The 22,468-nt window shown below is 41.8% G+C and overlaps 1 protein-coding gene across 1 annotated transcript in view; it reads right to left on the bottom strand.

Moving 5' to 3' along the window:
- The window catches only part of RNGTT (RNA guanylyltransferase and 5'-phosphatase), a 576,238-nt gene that overhangs the window by 150,933 nt on the left and 402,837 nt on the right, over nt 1-22,468 (bottom strand). Inside the window, exon 13 of the mRNA XM_069726381.1 lies at nt 1,500-1,600. Coding sequence (XP_069582482.1) covers nt 1,500-1,600 — 101 coding nt within the window. The remainder of the gene's footprint in view (nt 1-1,499; nt 1,601-22,468) is intronic.

Genomic DNA, 22,468 nt, shown 5'->3' with positions numbered 1-22,468 from the left:
TGAATACTACTTGTAGGCATTGTATATATATATATATATCCTAGAATACAAAAAATGTGTCATCTTTAACTTTAGGCCTTTTAGAGATCATTTGATCTTCAACTTGCTTCACTGTTTACAATAATTTTGAAAATGGGTGCCCAAACTTTTACATGCCACTGTATACAGTACAATATATCTGTTCAACTGAAAGTTTAGGGCTCATGGAAACAAGCATATAAATTGAATGGGACTACCTAATTTTTTATAAGGTAACATATAGACAGCACAGTGACCTATGTTATTCAATAGGGTTGTTCAGATGAATGATTTTTCTCATCCACACTGTACATGGAAAAAAAAATCGTAGTATGCACTACCTTCTTCCGAGTCCTGGATGAAATTCACCCATTCAAGCCTATGGGTGCGTAAGGAATGAAAAAAAGTATCCCACATCAAACAGGAATGGCATCAGATATTTCCGGATACATTTGTATTCTAAATCTAGGAAACTGTATATGATCATGTACACATTTTAATGTGGTTGTATAAAAACTGATTGTACAAAGATTTTAAAGATGTAAATTAGAAAATAATAATACCGAGTTTTCTGGATTCAGACAATTTTTCATACCCTCGTCTGCAGCTGCCCTTATAGGGTACATGTTCTTTCATATAAAACCTGCTGTAAAGCGCAGTCTCTCTGCCCTCAACCTAAATAACATAGAACTGCTTCTGATGCACAGACAAGTCTAACATGTCCAGACACTACGCTGATTCTAATGGCCAGTAACTTGCCATCCACTCTGGGCTATTACTCTTCATCTGCATTTGGCCTTATAAATGCCGGAATCATCTTTCCCTCACTTCCCAGCATGCACAGCTACTGTCATTGTCCAGTAGTTTGCTTCCCCTAAACTTCCTCTTGTCTTAGATTACTGTGTGTAGGTTGACAGACCGAAAAACAAAGCAGAAGGACCAAAACTAAATAAAGTGATTTGTAGATGTTTAAATGCAAGTGGCGGCAATCCTGGAATAGCGCAGGCATAAGAGGTGAGAATACGAGTTTTTATTTTAACAGGGCCAAACACTGAAAATTAAAAGGGGTTGTCCATGCAGTGGGCAACACTTTAAGGAGCTGCAAAGACAAATCAAAATGGCCATGTCCTAATCCCACCCAATTTGGCTTGGCCAACATTCCTGAGGTCAAGATATCATTTCAAGTACTGTCTTTAGGAAGTTAATCACACCAGGTTGGTAGGGATTAGGACATATCCTTCTTCTTGACTGCAAATAGGTAATTTTCATAAAGTGCAAAGTCTATAAACATCATCAGAATAAGATATCTGCTTGGGCTGAAAGCAGAGCAGAAGAACAGCATGGTAGCAGTGGTCCATTGGGGGAGGGGGAACAATATGAAATACCCCCTTTACGTTAGAAATACAAGAAAATAACTATTTAGACTTATGAAGGACCCTCTGAGATGTTCAGAACATACACAATAGAAATATAGAACTTACCCTTCTCCACCAATTTTTGTTATTTTCAATCGAAAGTCCACAGAATTCATGTTAGGTGGCTTCCATTTCAGAATGTCATCACAACGACCACCTTTGTATTTCTAGAACGGGAATAAAAAGTAGTATTAAAAAGGGGCATGTCAATGGTAAAGAACCTTGAATTGAAAGCTGGCTATGTGTGGAACAATGACAACACGCAAGGCTAAAAGCTTCCACTTGTACAGTGCGAGAACAATGCCAAGTAAGAAAGGCATTAGATTTAAAGCCCTTACTAAATTATAGAGGAAATTTAGAGAAAACACTTAACTTTCAGAAAGTAAGATAAAAATGCTGCAATTAAAACGAAAAAATAAAAACATATGTAGTATAAATTGAATTCTAGTTTTACAACAAATGAGACTCAATTGAAAAGCATGCTGAATTAGAAAAAGGATGAAGGCAAATAAAAGTGCTGAGGCACAAAGAAACCAATTACATATTAAAGTAAAAGAACCAAGTTGTAGGGTTGTGAAGTGGGGTGGTTGTGCCCTTTAAGCTTACAGGGTCATTAATGGCTATGAAAAAAACGAAGATTCCAGCTTGCTCTTGTTAAAATTTGTAAATTTTAATCCAAAAGGTTAAAATAACAATACATGCTCCTTAGACCCACCATAAACCCCGTGAGGGACCAAGCGACGCGTTTCGACTGGAAACCAGTCTTTATCCAAGCTAGTCTATCCAACATAAGCGCTGGTATTTAAGGACCCAGTAACCAATGAACGTGCTGAGCCTAGATCACATGATAAATGCAATCGACAGGTCCTGAAAAGTAAATGTGATCTAAAAACATATGTATTTCTACAAATTACAAAGTATCAACACAAGTAATACTAACCGTAATATTTCCTCTGCAGCCAAACATTTTGTGGATCATCATTCACGTGACATTTCATCTTTTAGAGTGACCGGCATTGAGCGAGTAATTAGACCTCTACGTGGTGGCGATCTGCACAGAATTTTACTTACCCGCGAAGCATATTGGATATTCATGCTGGGCACTAGATTTCCTGACGGACTCAATCGCAAGAATGATATTATGTTTCATTACTAATTATCGCCTCCCTGCAGTATATTGCTGTTTGACTTTTTTGATTTTTAATTATGTGTTAGTTTGATACTTTGTAATTTGTAGAAATACATATGTTTTTAGATCACATTTACTTTTCAGGACCTGTCGATTGCATTTATCATGTGATCTAGGCTCAGCACGTTCATTGGTTACTGGGTCCTTAAATACCAGCGCTTATGTTGGATAGACTAGCTTGGATAAAGACTGGTTTCCAGTCGAAACGCGTCGCTTGGTCCCTCACGGGGTTTATGGTGGGTCTAAGGAGCATGTATTGTTATTTTAACCTTTTGGATTAAAATTTACAAATTTTAACAAGAGCAAGCTGGAATCTTTGTTCTTTTCATTGATTGCACGTCTCATCAGGACTATTTCCGTGCTTCTCTTCCAAGATCGGTGAGCTGGCTTCCCTGCCTTTTTTTTTTTTTTCTACTCATTAATGGCTATGCTGGAAAATGGAAGAGGTGCTCAGAAGATAATGATAGCAGACCAGAGAAGGTAACATGCCCATCACGTAAACATGACAAAGGCAGCCTTTCTCCTTCCTGGCTATTCATGTGTGATATGAGCGGAAGCATAATATCAATGGGGCGAAGCAGAAAGTGAAATTGTGGATTCAGGTGAACCTGCAGAAGCATTTCTGTGGATTTCTTGGTCTCAGCCACCTATTAACAGTGACTCTAATGCTTACATTGAAAGAGGAGTTTTATTCCTTGTTCTTTGTTTAAAGTGGTGTTTGAAAGTTTGTGAACCCTTCAGATTTTTTACGTATTTCAGCTTAAAATTTGACTTAAAACTAAATTCAAATTTCCAATGAGTCCTAAAAGTAGATACACAGAAACAAATGAGCCACACATACATACTTTCATGGAGAAAGAGGACTAGAACTCTAGTGCCACCAATAGGAAGTAGCAATCCTAAAAGTCAATTTGCATATTTCCCAGCATTGCGACTTAAAAGTCTCCTCATCAGGGTATGCTTGACATGTTACTCTCCATAAGGAGAAACGCTACCCCTTGAATCCCGGTCAGATGCCTCTCACACAGCCAAACCAGATCTCACACTTTGCACTGATGAGTAATACCCCGAAACACAGTGTCTGCAAATTGAGATTCTGTTTTTGGCTTTTATCCTAAGTCATGTGTCAAGGCTCATTAAAGGGTCGACATTGACTTTTAGGATTCCTACTTCCTATAGGTGGCACTAGAGCTCTAGTCTACTTTCTCTCTGATGAGACAATTTTCATATTTCCCAGAGGAGCATTGCTGCTTAAAAGTCTCTTCATCTCGGCATGTATGACATGCCACTCTCCATAAGAAGAAACATACCCCTTGGATCCCATACATATTAGACTCTTATCTTTTCAAGGAGAAAAATATTCCAATGTCAAATACCTGTGCGTAGCAAAAGTATGTGTACCTTTGCTTTCAGTATCTGGTGTGACCTCCCAGTGCAGCAATAATTGCATCTAAACATTTCTAGTAATTGTTTAGTTCTACACATCAGCTTGGACTGTTAGCCAATTGCTCTGGTTAAAAACATCTTCATCTCTAGTATGTTGGTGGGTTTTCTACCATGAACTATTCGTTTCAGGTTCTTCCACAACATTTTTATATAACTGTCAGGACTTTGCCTTGGCCATTCCAAAACTTTGGGCCCGATTCAACAAGACTGGAACTGTTCTCGACAGTCTTTATGGAGAGAGGTGCTGGAGTCATACGCTCCTGATTCATGAAAAAGTGCATGCCTCTTCATGAATATGGATCGCCTTACACGTGGTGTGCTCTACACCAGAAATCTCACTCGATCAGGTGGAATGAGATTTCTGGCATAGGGAATGCCACAGCTAGTCATGAACTAGACAGGCTGTGGCATCACACCATTGTCCCACTCCAGCTCCACCCTTTTCGGCAGGGATGGAAAAATCTGCGGTGAAGATGCGAAAAGTCATTGGAGCTGTGCCTAAATTTTGTGATTTTTCAAAGCTTTTACGCCAGAATTCTGGCATGAAAGCTTTGATAAATTGGGCCATTTAACTTTTCTTCTGAAACCATTCTTTTGTAGAATTACTTGTATGTTTTGGGTCAGTGTCTACATTCTCTTAAGTTTCATTGTACCATCAATGATGGCAAATCATCCTGGCCCAGATGCAGCAAAGCAGACAAAAACTATGAAACTACCATCACATTACTTTACATATGATATGGGGTTTTTGTGCTGCGTATCAGTATTTTTCTTTCTCCCAACAGAACGCTTCTCATTGAAACCAAAAAGCTTTATTTTCATCTTATTCATCAACAAAACATTCCTCCAATAGCCTTCCGAGTTTTCCAGGTAATCTTGGGCAGCAATGTTCTTTTGGCTTTCTCCTTGGAATCCTGTCATGTACATTATTGTTGTTCAGTGTACTTTTGATGATGGCCTCAACAACATCAGCTAATGTGAGAGAGGCCTTCAGATGCTTAGAGTTACCATGGTATCATTTATGACCTTGCAGGCTTCAATATGATTTGCTCTTGGGAGTAAATGTTTGTCTACTACTACTGGGGAGGGTAAAAATGGTGTGAAGATCAGACTGTCATAGATCTCTGTTCTTTAGATAAAAAAGGTTGCTTAAGGTACCTTCACACTCAGCAACTTTCCAACGAGAACGACAACAATCCGTGACGTTACAGCGTCCTGGATAGCGATCTCGTTGTGTTTGACACGCAGCAGCGATCTGGATCCCGCTGTGATATCGCTGGTCGGAGCTAGAAGTCCAGAACTTTATTTCGTCGTCAGGTCGGCGTGTATCGTCGTGTTTGACAGCAAAAGCAACGATGCCAGCAATGTTTTACATGGAGCTAACAACCAGCGAGAACGATAATTGAGTCGCCGTTACGTCACTGGATCGCTCCTGCATCGTTCTGGAGCTGCTGTGTTTGACGTCTCTACAGCGACCTAAACAGCGACGCTCCAGCGATCGGCTCGTTGTCTATATCGCTGCAGCGTCGCTGAGTGTGACGGTTCCTTTACCCAAACAAATTGTCATGGCACTAATTTAACACACAAGACTAATTTCACCTTCAAATTATCTGCTAATCCTAAAGGTTTACATACTTTTGCTACTCAGACTTACAATATTTGTTATTTTTAAGATAAAAAATATCCAATTATAATTTTTTTGACTGCTGTGTTTAAAGGGAACCAGTCACCCCGAAATTCGTGGGTGAGGTAAGCCCACCGGCATCAGGGGCTTATCTACAGCATTCTGTAATGCTGTAGATAAGCCCCCGATGTTACCTGAAAGAGGAGAAAAAGACGTTAGATTATACTCACCCAGGGGCGGTCCCGCTGCTGGTCAGGTCAAACGGGCGTCTCTGGTCCGCTGCGGCGCCTCCCATCTTCATTACAAGACGTCCTCTTCTGATCTTCAACCACGGCTCCGGCGCAGGCGTACTTTGCTCTGCCCTGTCGAGGGCAGACAAAGTACTGCAGTGCGCAGGCGCCGGGGGCCTCTGACCTTTCCGGCGCCTGCGCACTGCAGTACTATCCTCTGCCCTCAACAGGGCAGAGCAAAGTACGCCTGCGCCGGAGCCGTGGCTGAAGATCAGGGAAACAGCAGGACATAGCAGGGAAAACCTGTGGTTCCAAACGACGACGACCGTTTCGCTCTCCTGAGCTTCTACGGGTCTAATGTTTAGACCCGTAGAAGCTCAGGAGAGCGAAACGGCCGTCGTCGTTTGGAACCACAGGTTCTCCCTGCTACAGTCATGGCCAAAAGTATTCACACCCCTGCAATTCTGTCAGATAATACTCAGTTTCTTCCTAAAAATGATTGCAATCACAAATTATTTGGTATTATTATCTTCATTTAATTTGTCTTAAATGAAAAAACACAAAAGAGAATGAAGCAAAAAGCAAAACATTGATCATTTCACACAAAACTCCAAAAATGGGCCGGACAAAAGTATTGGCACCCTCAGCCTAATACTTGGTTGCACAACCTTTAGCCAAAATAACTGCGACCAACTGCTTCCGGTAACCATCAATGAGTTTCTTACAATGCTCTGCTGGAATTTTAGACCATTCTTCTTTGGCAAACTGCTCCAGGTCCCTGATATTTGAAGGGTGCCTTCTCCAAACTGCCATTTTTAGATCTCTCCACAGGTGTTCTATGGGATCCAGGTCTGGACTCATTGCTGGCCACCTTAGAAGTCTCCAGTGCTTTCTCTCAAACCATTTTCTAGTGCTTTTTGAAGTGTGTTTTGGGTCATTGTCTAGCTGGAAGACTCATGACCTCTGAGGGAGACCCAGCTTTCTCACACTGGGCCCTACATTATGCTGCGATATTTGTTGGTAGTCTTCAGACTTCATAATGCCATGCACACGGTCAAGCAGTCCAGTGCCAGATGCAGCAAAGCAACCCCAAAACATTAGGGAACCTTCGCCATGTTTGACTGTAGGGACAGTGTTCTTTTCTTTGAATGCCTCTTTTTTTTCTCCTGTAAACTCTATGTTGATGCCTTTGCCCAAAAAGCTCTACTTTTGTCTCATCTGACCAGAGAACATTCTTCCAAAACGTTTTAGGCTTTTTCAGGTAAGTTTTGGCAAACCCCAGCCTGGCTTTTTTATGTCTCGTGGTAAGAAGTGGGGTCTTCCTGGGTCTCCTACAATACAGTCCCTTTTCATTCAGATGCTGACGGATAATACGGGTTGACACGGTTGTACCCTCGGACTGCAGGGCAGCTTGAACTTGTTTGGATGTTAGTCGAGGTTCTTTGTCCAACATCTGCACAATCTTGCGCTGAAATCTCTTGTCAATTTTTCTTTTCCGTCCACATCTAGGGAGGTTAGCCACAGTGCCATGGGCTTTAAACTTCTTGATGACACTTCGCTTGGTAGACACAGGAAAATTCAGGTCTTTGGAGATGGACTTGTAGCCTTGAGAATTGCTCATGCTTCCTCACAATTTTGTTTCTCAAGTCCTCAGACAGTTCTTTGGTCTACTTTCTTTTCTCCATGCTCAATGTGGTACACACAAGGACACAGGACAGAGGTTGAGTCAACTTTAATCCATGTCAACTGGCTGCAAGTGTGATTTAGTTATTGCCAACACCTGTTAGGTGCCACAGGTAAGTTACAGGTGCTGTTAATTACACAAATTAGAGAAGCATCACATGATTTTTCAAAAGGTGCCAATACTTTTGTCCACCCCCTTTTTAATGTTTGGTGTGGAATTATATCCAATTTGGCTTTAGAACAATTCTTTTTGTGTTTTTTTCATTTAAGACAAATTAAACGAAGATAATAATACCAAAAAATTTGTGATTGCAATCATTTTCAGGAAGAAACTGAGTATTATCTGACAGAATTGCAGGGGTTTGAATACTTTTGGCCATAACTGTATGTCCTGCTGTTTTACTATGAAGCCTCAATAAAGGATGGATACTTTTTGCACGAATGGTGAGTGCTCGTATTCTTTCATATTTTGTTTCTGCAGAACTTTCACCTGTTTTCTACGAGCACCACATTCCGTAGAGGCCTAAAAGAACGCTGACTGTTCTGAGGGATTACAATTGGTGGTGTGGAGCTGATAGTGCGTCTGCTTTCTCGTTTTCAATTTCTTTTGAAGTAGAACCTGCTGCATTGACCAGGTAATTAAAACAGATATCTGGTCTCAAAACCAGACACTAAGCCTAGGCTTCAAATATTCAGAGGCGGAGAAGTACACTTCTGAAGCAAGAGCTTACTTTGTTCAAATCACTGGTCGCAGACATTCTGGGGCCAGCGGTCAGAGAAGAATATTGGGGTTTGCATTGATCTGATATTTATGTGAGATATATTTTTGGCGTCATAGTGAATGGACAAACAACACACATTCACTCACATCACCGTAAGGCTAGCAGAAAAAATCTAACTTAATATTGTTCACATGGATGATGCTATCCATGCCATGTTTCATCTCTATAGAAGGGTAAAATACTGATAGGAAACATAATCACAATATCTCCCGCCTGGTGTGGACTAGTAGTGGAAACAGCTGAAACTTTGTTCACCACTCCGAGGATTGGAGACAGCCAAGATGCATCCCCTGACAAATTGATGGCAGCGGTGGGATCTGCGTGATATCTCCAGTGTTCTCCTTGACAAATTGGTGGCAGCAATGGGATCAACACAATTTCACCTGCTGTTATCTGTGATAATAACCATGTTTTTTTTAAATAGCTTTAGTTTTTCCTAGCACAGAAAGAAAACTAGAAAAGATGGGACTACGACTCTGTACAAGGATGATTACATTGAACATCCAAAGCAAAGGTGTAAAACTGCTTCTATGAGTACTTTGGCAGCGAGCTGTTTCTTCGCGGTAATAAAATACTCTTCCCATTTGAACAGAGCTGTATAATTGTATAATTTAAGTTCCACACACTTTATATAAAGACATAACATTTTTTAGTTCAGCTGTCAATCTTTGAATTATCCATACAATGTACAGTAGATTGTATTAAAACCAGAAAACAGACATATGGCTGCGGTCTCTCAGCAATTTATCTACAGAATATAAAGCGCTAAACCAAAAGCTTTATAAAGTAATGTATATTACCCAGATTAACAGTAGCAGATGTTGAATATTACATAATAAAACAGGTTGTTTAGTGCTAGATTAAGAGATATTTGAATTAATGGACTACAGAAAGCAAACACTGAATAGACAACTCTTATAAACCCAGATAATAATTCTCTCTGCAGATGAGTATTCATTTGTCTATATTAAATCCATGCAGGCGGATAGTAACATACAGTATATATTAAAAAATGTGGCAAGTAGAATAAAAGTATCACAATTAAAAAGTGTAAAAAAAATCTGATAAACTACCTTAATTTCCTTATTTTTTTCTAATCAATTTTTTTAGCTTAAAGGGAAGGTACCGCGTTTGTAGGTCATTAATAAATCACTATAATGTAGCATAACATGCTGCTATAAGCAAGTTTGAAATGCATGTGTTATATGAGTTTAAAGAATGCACTGGGGGCTGACATCTTGGTTTTTCAGCAGTAGCAGGGCACTATCAGTGTCATTTTACGGCACCCCATGGACATAGGGTCAGAGCCGGTCTATTATCTCCTATCTGTAACATTGCAGCAGCATTAGCATTGAGCTGGGCACGCCTCTGTGGGCTGCACAACTCACTGCTGTAGGTGTGACTAGCTGCCATTTTATTATAGCCCTGTGCTATCTGCCGAGCTCCACTTACTCTCTATCGCAGGACAGAAGAAGCCCTCACTGCTCCTCTGTACTCCAAGCAGGCACACATCCTCTGATCCTCACATGCTGCCCTGTGTGCTTCTCCTGCTGTGTCTCTACCTCCCCCTCACACACAGTCCCTGTGATCTCCGGTAAGCTGCACTCACAGCCTGCAGAGAGGGAGGTGACACCTGGAGAGAGAGCAGGGCAGCTGACAGGACAGGGATTAAGGTAGGGAAAGGGGATGGCAAGAATGTTATTCACAAAAAATGCTGCTGAGCCCACTGTGTTCTGCTCCTCTGTAAACAAGCTGTGCCTCTGATGCAGTAACTGCTGGTGATAGCAAGTCACAGGGCAATCACACACAAAATGGTGCTGCCCTGTGATGCTGCTCTTCATTCTGCCCCAGGGATATTGGACCACCCAAAAGGGGAGGGAAATGGTGATGTCAGCAGTTACTGCCCCAATTTTCCAGCAAAGAGTAAGGCTGCTATATCTTACTATAGCTGCTTGAGGTCTAAAACGGAAAATGCTCCCCCTAGTGGTAAATATGTATATTTGTAGAAAAATATATAATATTTTTCATATAGAAATGTTTGCAAACAGTGCAAACATTACATTAATACATTTTAATTACTATTTTAAGCTTAATTTCCCAAAAAAACAAAATACAAGAAAACTGGTGGCACCTTCCCTTTAACAATATATAGCAATTTCCTGTGGTGTTCAGGCTACCTGTTATCATAGTATAGTATACTGGAAAATTGAGATACAAAGAGAATATGGAATTTATGCCGTTCTCTCCAAAGCTAAATGCTGAGTCAATTAATTAACTTTTGTGCTCAGGATTTTCAGCATATTTTTTTTATCGAGCGTTAGAAAAAAATGCTGCATAAAATATGCAGTTTTGCTGACTTTTTGAATTACTTTATGATGCATTTTTGTATATTACCCCCCTCCCCCAATCAATTGAATTGAATCAATCGCGACCAATCACAAGCCGCGACGTCATCGAAGGTCCTTCACGCGCTCATTCTTAGGAACAGAAGCATGGCGGTTGCAGCGGTTACAACCAGGGCGCGTCCGAGGGTAAGTATATTATTATTATTATTATTATTTATTGTTATAGCGCCATTTATTCCATGGCGCTTTACATGTGAGGAGGGGTATACATAATGAAAACAAGTACAATAATCTTAAACAATACAAGTCATAACTGGTACAGGAGGAATGAGGACCCTGCCCGCGAGGGCTCACAATCTACAAGTATATCAATATTTTTTATTTTTATTCTTTATTTTACACATCAATCTTCATCCCGATACCGATTGCCGATATCGCAAAAATATCGGAACTCGGTATCAGAATTCAGATACCGCAAATATCGTCCGATACCCGATATTTGTGGTATCGGAATGCTCAACACTAATGGAGACGCTACAAGTATTGGAAAATGGCACATTTTTTTATTTTTTTTTTACCAAACTTTGGAATTTTTTTTTCACCACTAAGGCTGGGGTCACATTGCGTTTTAGTCAGAGCGCTAACGGACAGCGTTGCACGGCGAAATTAACGCCATGCAACGCATCCGTTAGCGCTCCCATTGCCCGCAATGTACCAGCGCATTGCTAGCGCGTGTCATTTTCGGCACGCGCTAGCGACGCGCCGGTCTTTTGTAGCGCGCCTCGGACGCTGCTTGCAGCGTCCGCGGCGCGCCCGTGGTCCGTTCCCCGCTCTCGCAGATCGGGGATCTGCGAGAGCGGGGACGTTAACGCGACCCCGAAACGCGACCCTTTAAAAACATTGCGTTAGCGCAATCCGCTAGCGCTAGCGCTAAACGGATTGCACTAACGCAATGTGACCCTAGCCTTAGATAAAAAAGAACCTAAACATTTTTGGTGTTTATGAACTCGGAATGACCTGGAGAATTATAATGGCAGGTCAGTTTTAGCATTTAGTGAACATAGTAAAAAAGAAAACACAAAACTGTGGGATTGCACTTTTTCTGCAATTTCACCAAATTTGGATTTTTTTCTTCCTGTTTTCCAGTACACGATATTTTAATACCGATGATGTTGTTCAAAAGAACAACTCGCCCCGCAAAAAAACAAGAACCTTACATGATCACTTTGACCCCCCCAAAAAAATTATGGCTCTGAGAAGAAGTGGAGCAAAAAAAATGAAGATGCAAAACCAAAAATACCACTGGTCGTTAAGGGGTTAATTATTTTACATGATGTGTTGTGTTTTTTTTTAAGTTTGAGTACAAGCGCAGGCTGCCGAGAGACTACTTCGCTGGAAACACCATGGGAAGCCTGTAAAAACGCAAACAAAAACTCAACAAATCCGCAAACATTTTTACACCTGCGCTTTTGCTGCAGATTTGACTGACTCAAATGAAGTCAATGGGTGAAAAAAGCTAAAAATCCTGCTGCAGAAAAAAACGCAATTACTGATCATGTGCACAGCACTTCCGGATTCTCATTGAATTAGCTGGCACAGCATTTTTGGCCCATTTCCACGCGGCAAAAATGCACTAAAAAAAACCCCAGTGTGCACATCGCCTGAAAGAATTGAGATGCTGCAGAACTGAAACGGTTTATAACCTGCACAGAAAAATATGCAGCATGAGATTTCAGAAATCTTATTCACTTTTTTGGTGATTAATTGATTAATGAATAGGTAATCAATACCATAATAAGAAAACATCCCTTTATGCAGGTCTTGATGATGCTTCCTTTATTCTCTTCAATTAGACATAAGTTACGCAGACAAGGAGAATTCTTTCGTTTTACAGACTGTCTATTCCCTCTTCTATTCTTCAAAGTGCAGGACTGCATAAAACAACACATAAAATCAAAGTAATAAATGCTAAAAAAAAAAAAAAAAACCTGGCTGCGATATCAGTGTGCTGAAAATACTCATCAATATTCACATGTTCAGAATTGGATTGTTCTGTTAACAAAGAGAAGACTGCAATTTCTGTTCTGGAAAATGTTTAGTGCAAAGAAGAACGTACTTGGAACAGAGAGATGGAAAAAAAATAATATTAATTTGTACCAGAAAGATAGGCATTCATGAATATATCACAATGCACTTTTTCAAAAGGCAGTTTTTTTTGTCCCAGGATGAAAGGCAAAATCCAAGACAAATGTTAAAATGTAAATAAATAAATAAATGAAGCTAACAGTGATTTACAAAGCACACATAGTATGCCACTGTCAATAATGACTGGGAAAGGGCCAGTCAGACACAATCTATCACGTGAACACCTGCATAAGCAGCATGCAAAATCAATGTCCCCAGCCATTTCACGTCTTGGAAAAGATATCCAGACCTTAACCCCTTCATGACCCAGCCTATTTTGACCTTAAAGACCTTGCCGTTTTTTGCAATTCTGACCAGTGTCCCTTTATGAGGTAATAACTCAGGAACGCTTCAATGGATCCTAGCGGTTCTGAGATTGTTTTTTCGTGACATATTGGGCTTCATGTTAGTGGTAAATTTAGGTCAATAAATTCTGTATTTATTTGTGATAAAAACGGAAATTTGGCGAAAATTTTGAAAATTTCGCAATTTTCACATTTTGAATTTTTATTATGTTAAACCAGAGAGTTATGTGACACAAAATAGTTAATAAATAACATTTCCCACATGTCTACTTTACATCAGCACAATTTTGGAAACAAAATTTTTTTTTGCTAGGAAGTTATAAGGGTTAAAATTTGACCAGCGATTTCTCATTTTTACAACGAAATTTACAAAACCATTTTTTTTAGGGACCACCTCACATTTGAAGTCAGTTTGAGGGGTCTATATGGCTGAAAATACCCAAAAGTGACACCATTCTAAAAACTGCACCCCTCAAGGTGCACAAAACCACATTCAAGAAGTTTATTAACCCTTCAGGTGCTTCAAAGCAGCAGAAGCAACATGGAAGGAAAAAATGAACATTTAACTTTTTAGTCACAAAAATGATTTTTCAACAACAATTTTTTTATTTTCCCAATGGTAAAAGGAGAAACTGAACCACGAAAGTTGTTGTCCAATTTGTCCTGAGTACGCTGATAACTCATATGTGGGGGTAAACCACTGTTTGGGCGCACGGCAGTGCTTGGAAGGGAAGGAGCGCCATTTGACTTTTTGAATGAAAAATTGGCTGCACTCTTTAGCGGACACCATGTCACGTTTGGAGAGCCCCCATGTGCCTAAAAATTGGAGCTCCCCCACAAGTGACCCCATTTTGGAAACCAGACGCCCCAAGGAACTTATCTACATGCATAGTGAGCCCTTTAAACCCCCAGGTGCTTCACAAATTGATCCGTAAAAATGAAAAAGTACTTTTTTTTCACAAAAAAATTCTTTTAGCCTCAATTTTTTCATTTTCACATGAACAACAGGATAAAATGGATCCTAAAATTTGTTGAGCAATTTCTCCCGAGTACGCCGATACCTCATATGTGGGGGTAAACCACTGTTTGGGCACACGGCAGGGCTCGGAAGGGACGGCGCGCCTTTTGACTTTTTGAATGGAAAATTAGCTCCAATTGTTAGCGGACACCATGTCGCGTTTGGAGAGCCCCTGTGTGCCTATGTATTGGAGCTCCCCCACAAGTGACCCCATTTTGGAAACTAGACCCCCCAAGGAACTTATCTAGATGCATACTGAGCACTTTAAACCCCCAGGTGCTTCACAGAAGTTTATAATGCAGAGCCATGAAAATAAAAAATAATTTTTCTTTTCTCAAAAATGATTTTTTAGCCTGGAATTTCCTATTTTGCCAATGGTAATAGGAGAAATTGGACCACAAATGTTGTTGTCCAGTTTGTCCTGAGTACGCAGATACCCCATATGTGGGGGTAAACCACTGTTTGGGCGCACGGCAGGGCTCAGAAGGGAAGGCACGCCATTTGGCTTTTTAAATGGAAAATTAGCTCCAATCATTAGCGGACACCATGTCGCGTTTGGAGAGCCCCTGTGTGCCTAAACATTGGAGATCCCCCACAAATGACCCCATTTTGGAAACTAGACCCCCAAAGGAACTAATCTAGATGTGTGGTGAGCACTTTGAACCCTCAAGTGCTTCACAGAAGTTTATAACGCAGAGCCATGAAAATTAAAAAAAAAAATTCTTTTCTCAAAAATGATTTTTTAGCCCACTATTTTTTATTTTCCCAAGGGTAACAGGAGAAATTTGACCCCAAAAGTTGTTGTCCAGTTTCTCCTGAGTACGCTGATACCCCATATGTGGGGGTAAACCACTGTTTAGGCACATGCTGGGGCTCGGAAGTGAAGTAGTGACGTTTTGAAATGCAGACTTTGATGGAATGCTCTGCGGGCGTCACGTTGCGTTTGCAGAGCCCCTGATGTGGCTAAACAGTAGAAACCCCCCACAAGTGACCCCATTTTGGAAACTAGACCCCGAAAGGAACTTATCTAGATGTGAGGTGAGCACTTTGAACCCCCAAGTGCTTCACAGAAGTTCATAACACAGAGCAGTGAAAATAATAAATACGTTTTCTTTCCTCAAAAATAATTATTTAGCCCAGAATTTTTTATTTTCCCAAGGGTTACAGGAGAAATTGGACCACAAAAGTTGTTGTCCAGTTTGTCCTGAGTACGCTGATACCCCATGTGTGGGGGTAAACCACTGTTTGGGCACAAGTCGGGGCTCCGAAGGGAAGTAGTGACTTTTGAAATGCAGACTTTGATGGAATGGTCTGCGGGCGTCACGTTGCGTTTGCAGAGCCCCTGGTGTGCCTAAACAGTAGAAACCCCCCACAAGTGACCCCATTTTGGAAACTAGACCCCCAAAGGAACTTATCTAGATATGTGGTGAGCACTTTCAACCCCCAAGTGCTTTACAGAAGTTTATAACACAGAGCCGTGAAAATAATAAATACGTTTTCTTTCCTCAAAAATAATTATTTAGCCCAGAATTTTTTATTTTCCCAAGGGTTACAGGAGAAATTGGACCACAAAAGTTGTTGTCCAGTTTCTCCTGAGTACGCTGATACCCCATGTGTAGGGGTAAACCACTGTTTGGGCATACGTCGGGGCTCAGAAGGGAAGTAGTGACTTTTGAAATGCAGACTTTGATGGAATGGTCTGCGGACGTCACGTTGCGTTTGCAGAGCCCCTGGTGTGCCTAAACAGTAGAAACCCCCCACAAGTGACCCCATTTTAGAAACTAGACCCCGCAAGGAACTTATCTAGATATGTGGTGAGCACTTTGAACTCCCAAGTGTTTCACAGACGTTTACAACGCAGAACCGTGAAAATAAAAAATAATTTTTCTTTCCTCAAAAATGATGTTTTAGCAAGCATTTTTTTATTTTCACAAGGGTAACAGGAGAAATTGGACCCCAGTAATTGTTGCGCAGTTTGTCCTGAGTATGCTGGTACCCCATATGTGGGGGTAAACCACTGTTTGGGCGCACGTCGGGGCTCGGAATTGAGGGAGCACCATTTGACTTTATGAATACAAGATTGGCTGGAATCAATGGTGGCGCCATGTTGCGTTTGGAGACCCCTGATGTGCCTAAACAGTGGAAACCCCTCAATTCTAACTCCAACACTAACCCCAACACACCCCTAACCCTAATCCCAACTGTAGCCATAACCCTAATCACACCCCTAACCACAACCCTAATTCCAACCCTAACCCTAAGGCTATGTGCCCACGTTGCGGATTCGTGTGAGATTTTTCAGCATCATTTTTGAAAAATTCGCGGGTAAAGGGCACTGCGTTTTACCTGCGGATTTACCGTGGATTTCCAGTGTTTTTTGTGCGGATTTCACCTGTGGATTCCTATTGAGGAACAGGTGTAAAACGCTGCGGAATCCGCACAAAGAATTGACATGCTGCGGAAAATACAACGCAGCATTTCCGCGTGGTATTTTCCGCACCATGGGCACAGCGGATTTGGTTTTCCATATGTTTACACGGAACTGCAAACCTGATGGAACACTGCTGCGGATCCGCAGCCAAATCCGCACCGTGTGCACATAGCCTAATTCTAGAGGTATTTGCACACGCTGCGGAAAACGCTGCAGATCCGCAGCAGTTTCCCATGAGTTTACAGTTCAATGTAAACCTATGGGAAACAAAAATCGCTGTGCACATGCTGCGGAAAAACTGCACGGAAACGCAGCGGTTTACATTCCACAGCATGTCACTTCTTTCTGCGGATTCCGCAGCGGTTTTACAACTGCTCCAATAGAAAATCGCAGTTGTAAAACCGCAGTGAAATGCGCAGAAAAACCGCGGTTTAGCACTGCGGATTTATCAAATCCGCAGCGGAAAAATCCGCAGAGGAACAGAATACGTGTGCACATACCGAAACCCTAACCCTACCCCTAACCCTACCCCTAACCCTACCCCTAACCCTATTCTAACCTTAGTGTAGAAAAAAAAAATTCTTTATATGGGGGTGACAAAGGGGGGGGGGGGGGGTCATTTACTATTTTTTTTTATTTTGATCACTGAGATAGGTTATATCTCAGTGATCAAAACTCACATAGGAACGAATCTGCCGGCCGGCAGATTCGGCGGGCGCACTGCACATGCGCCCGCCATTTTGGAAGATGGCGGCGCCCAGGAAAGAAGACGGACGGATCCCGGGAGGTAAGTATAAGGGGGGGGGAGATCAGGGCACGGGGGGAGCGTCGGAGCACGGGGGGGGTGGATCGGAGCATGGGGGGGTGGATCGGAACACGGGGGGGTGGATTGGAGCACAGGGTGGGGGATCGCTGTGCAGGGGGGTGGATCGGAGCACGGGGGGGGGAAATCGGAGCACGGGGGGGATCGCTGTGCGGGGGGGTGATCGGAGTGCGGGGGGGTTTGATTGGAGCACGGGGGTGTGATTGGAGCACGGGGGAGCGGAGCACAGGACGGAGGGGAGCGGACCACAGATCGGGGGACTGGGGGGGCGATCGGCGGGGTGGGGTGGGGGCACATAAGTGTTTCCAGCCATGGCCGATGATATTGCAGCATCGGCCATGGCTGGATTGTAATATTTCACCAGTTTTTTAGGTGAAATATTACAAAACGCTCTGATTGGCAGTTTCACTTTTAACAGCCAATCAGAGCGATCGTAGCCCCCCTGGGCTAAACTACCACTCCCCCTGTCCCTGCAGGCCGGGTGAAATTGGAGTTAACCCTTTCACCCGGCCTGCAGGAACGCGATCTTTCTGTGACACAGCATATGCGTCACAGGTCGGATTGGCACCGACTTTCATGACGCATACGCTGTGTCAAAGGTCGGGAAGGGGTTAACGCTGCTGGATCAATTCCTCCCCAGAGATCAGGCAGTGTTTACAAAACCCAAGACAACACTACTCGATACAATGCAGCTCCCACATTCAATCCCATCTCTCTTCTTCACAGTCATTTTCGTCTCCATAAAAAGTCATTAACAGGTAAGAAATCCCCAAAAGATGTTTTCTCAGTACTCAAAAGGCAGCTTTATAACCTTCCACCTAAAGGCACCCCTCCTCTATTACAATCGATATATGGAACAGGAAAAACCACAGGAGAACGTAGCCGACATTATAATTACAGATACATAAGGATCGTCTGTAAATCACGGTCACTCGGCCCTTTTCAATTAGAGCTTGCAGATAAAGCTTCGTGTTTCCTCCGCAGGATGTAAGGAAAGCAGCATGTATAATTAAAAGAAGTGAAGAATCACTGCAATAGCCATCTTGTTTACCTGACAGCAGAAAGACAGAATTAGCTGGAAGGACCATTACCGGTACATTACACTAAGAATATTTACATGTCTAGCGGAAACAAGACAAACAAAATATTTCAACAGACTAAAGATGGATTAAGATATCTTGGAAAATTACACTTCAACAAGTAATTACAGAGTGATGAACTAAAATCGCATTCCAGTATGCAGCGACAAAATATTCAAATTAAAATAATTGCAAAGCTATATTTATTGTATATGAGCATAATCACATTCGGCAGGAACACACCTGGTTCCTCAAAGGAGACGGGAGATAAGTGAAATTTGCAGCATCCATTATTCCACAAAGATGCCATATTAATCTTATCTCTGGTACCTTAGCACACAGATTAGCACATTTGCTACTTTCCATCTTAACCCCTTCATGACCCAGCCTATTTTGACCTTAAAGACCTTGCCGTTTTTTGCAATTCTGACCAGTGTCCCTTTATGAGGTAATAACTCAGGAACGCTTCAATGGATCCTAGCGGTTCTGAGATTGTTTTTTCGTGACATATTGGGCTTCGTGTTAGTGGTAAATTTAGGTCAATAAATTCTGTGTTTATTTGTGATAAAAACGGAAATTTTGCGAAAATTTCGCAATTTTCACATTTTGAATTTTTATTCTGTTAAACCAGAGAGTTATGTGACACAAAATAGTTAATAAATAACATTTCCCACATGTCTACTTTACATCAGCACAATTTTGGAAACAAAATTTTTTTTTGCTAGGAAGTTATAAGGGTTAAAATTTGACCAGCGATTTCTCATTTTTACAACGAAATTTACAAAACCATTTTTTTTAGGGACCCCCTCACATTTGAAGTCAGTTTGAGGGGTCTATATGGCTGAAAATATCCAAAAGTGACACCATTCTAAAAACTGCACCCCTCAAGGTGCACAAAACCACATTCAAGAAGTTTATTAACCCTTCAGGTGCTTCACAGCAGCAGAAGCAACATGGAAGGAAAAAATGAACATTTAACTTTTTAGTCACAAAAATGATTTTTCAGCAACAATTTTTTTTTTATTTTCCCAATGGTAAAAGGAGAAACTGAACAACGAAAGTTGTTGTCCAATTTGTCCTGAGTACGCTGACACCTCATATATGGGGGTAAAGCACTGTTTGGGCGCACGGCAGGGCTTGGAAGGGAAGGAGCGCCATTTGACTTTTTGAATGAAAAATTGGCTGCACTCTTTAGCGGACACCATGTCACGTTTGGAGAGCACCCGTGTGCCTAAAAATTGGAGCTCCCCCACAAGTGACCCCATTTTGGAAACTAGACGCCCCAAGGAACTTATCTAGATGCATAGTGAGCCCTTTAAACCCCCAGATGCTTCCCAAATTGATCCGTAAAAATGAAAAAGTACTTTTTTTTCACAAAAAAATTCTTTTAGCCTCAATTTTTTCATTTTCACATGGACAACAGGATAAAATGGATCCTAAAATTTGTTGGGCAATTTCTCCTGAGTACACCGATACCTCACATGTGGGGGTAAACCACTGTTTGGGCACATGGTAAGGCTCGGAAGGGAAGGAGCGCCATTTGACTTTTTGAATGAAAAATTATCTCCATCGTTAGCGGACACCATGTCGCGTTTGGAGAGACCCTGTGTGCCTAAACATTGGAGCTCCCCCACAAGTGACCCCATTTTGGAAACTAGACGCCCCAAGGAACTTATCTAGATGCATAGTGAGCCCTTTAAACCCCCAGGTGCTTCACAAATTGATCCGTAAAAATGAAAAAGTACTTTTTTTTTCACAAAAAAATTATTTTCGCCTCAATTTTTTCATTTTCACATGGGCAATAGGATAAAATGGATCCTAAAATTTGTTGAGCAATTTCTCCCGAGTACGCCGATACCTCATATGTGGGGGTAAACCACTGTGTGGGCACACGGCAGGGCTCGGAAGGGAAGGCGCGCCTTTTGACTTTTTGAATGGAAAATTAGCTCCAATTGTTAGCGGACACCATGTCGCGTTTGGAGAGCCCCTGTGTGCCTATGCATTGGAGCTCCCCCACAAGTGACCCCATTTTGGAAACTAGACCCCCCAAGGAACTTATCTAGATGCATACTGAGCACTTTAAACCCCCAGGTGCTTCACAGAAGTTTATAATGCAAAGCCATGAAAATAAAAAATATTTTTTCTTTTCTCAAAAATGATTTTTTAGCCTGGAATTTCCTATTTTGCCATTGGTAATAGGAGAAATTGGACCACAAATGTTGTTGTCCAGTTTGTCCTGAGTACGCAGATACCCCATATGTGGGGGTAAACCACTGTTTGGGCGCACGGCAGGGCTCAGAAGGGAAGACACGCCATTTGGCTTTTTAAATGGAAAATTAGCTCCAATCATTAGCGGACACCATGTCGCGTTTGGAGAGCCCCTGTGTGCCTAAACATTGGAGATCCCCCAGAAATGACCCCATTTTGGAAACTAGACCCCCAAAGGAACTAATCTAGATGTGTGGTGAGGACTTTGAACCCCCAAGTGCTTCACAGAAGTTTATAATGCAGAGCCATAAAAATAAAAAATAAATTTCTTTTCTCAAAAATGATTTTTTAGCCCGCAATTTTTTATTTTCCCAAGGGTAACAGGAGAAATTTGACCCCAAAAGTTGTTGTCCAGTTTCTCCTGAGTACGCTGATACCCCATATGTGGGGGTAAACCACTGTTTAGGCACATGCTGGGGCTCGGAAGTGAAGTAGTGACGTTTTGGAATGCAGACTTTGATGGAATGCTCTGCGGGCGTCACATTGCGTTTGCAGAGCCCCTGATGTGGCTAAATAGTAGAAACCCCCCACAAGTGACCCCATTTTGGAAACTAGACCCCGAAATGAACTTATCTAGATGTGAGGTGAGCACTTTGAACCCCCAAGTGCTTCACAGAAGTTTATAACGCAGAGCCGTGAAAATAATAAATATGTTTTCTTTCCTCAAAAATAATTTTTTAGCCCAGAATTTTTTATTTTCCCAAGGGTTACAGGAGAAATTGGACCACAAAAGTTGTTGTCCAGTTTCTCCTGAGTACGGTGATACCCCATGTGTGGGGGTAAACCACTGTTTGGGCACACGTCGGGGCTCAGAAGGGAAGTAGTGACTTTTGAAATGCAGACTTTGATGGAATGGTCTGCGGACATCACGTTGTGTTTGCAGAGCCCCTCGTGTGCCTAAACAGTAGAAACCCCCCACAAGTGACCCCATTTTGGAAACTAGACCCCCAAAGGAACTTATCTAGATATGTGGTGAGCACTTTCAACCCCCAAGTGCTTTACAGAAGTTTATAACGCAGAGCCGTGAAAATAATAAATACGTTTTCTTTCCTCAAAAATAATTTTTTAGCCCAGAATTTTTTATTTCCCCAAGGGTTACAGGAGAAATTGGACCACAAAAGTTGTTGTCCAGTTACTCCTGAGTAAGCTGATACCCCATGTGTGGGGGTAAACCACTGTTTGGGCACACGTCGGGGCTCAGAAGGGAAGTAGTGACTTTTGAAATGCAGACTTTGATGGAATGGTCTGCGGACGCCACGTTGCGTTTGCAGAGCCCCTGGTGTGCCTAAACAGTAGAAACCCCCCACAAGTGACCCCATTTTGGAAACTAGACCCCCAAAGGAACGTATCTAGATATGTGGTGAGCACTTTGAACCCCCAAGTGCTTCACAGACGTTTACTACGCATAGCCGTGAAAATAAAAAATCATTTTTCTTTCCTCAAAAATGATGTTTTAGCAAGCAATTTTTTATTTTCTCAAGGGTAACAGGAGAAATTGGACCCCAATAATTGTTGCGCAGTTTGTCCTGAGTATGCTGGTACCCCATATGTGGTGGTAAACCACTGTTTGGGCACACGTCGGGGCTCGGAAGTGAGGGAGCACCATTTGACTTTTTGAATACAAGATT

Source organism: Ranitomeya imitator, chromosome 5 (assembly GCF_032444005.1).
Source record: "Ranitomeya imitator isolate aRanImi1 chromosome 5, aRanImi1.pri, whole genome shotgun sequence".
NCBI lineage: Eukaryota > Metazoa > Chordata > Amphibia > Anura > Dendrobatidae > Ranitomeya > Ranitomeya imitator.
This window is presented reverse-complemented; position numbering and strand designations above follow the sequence as displayed.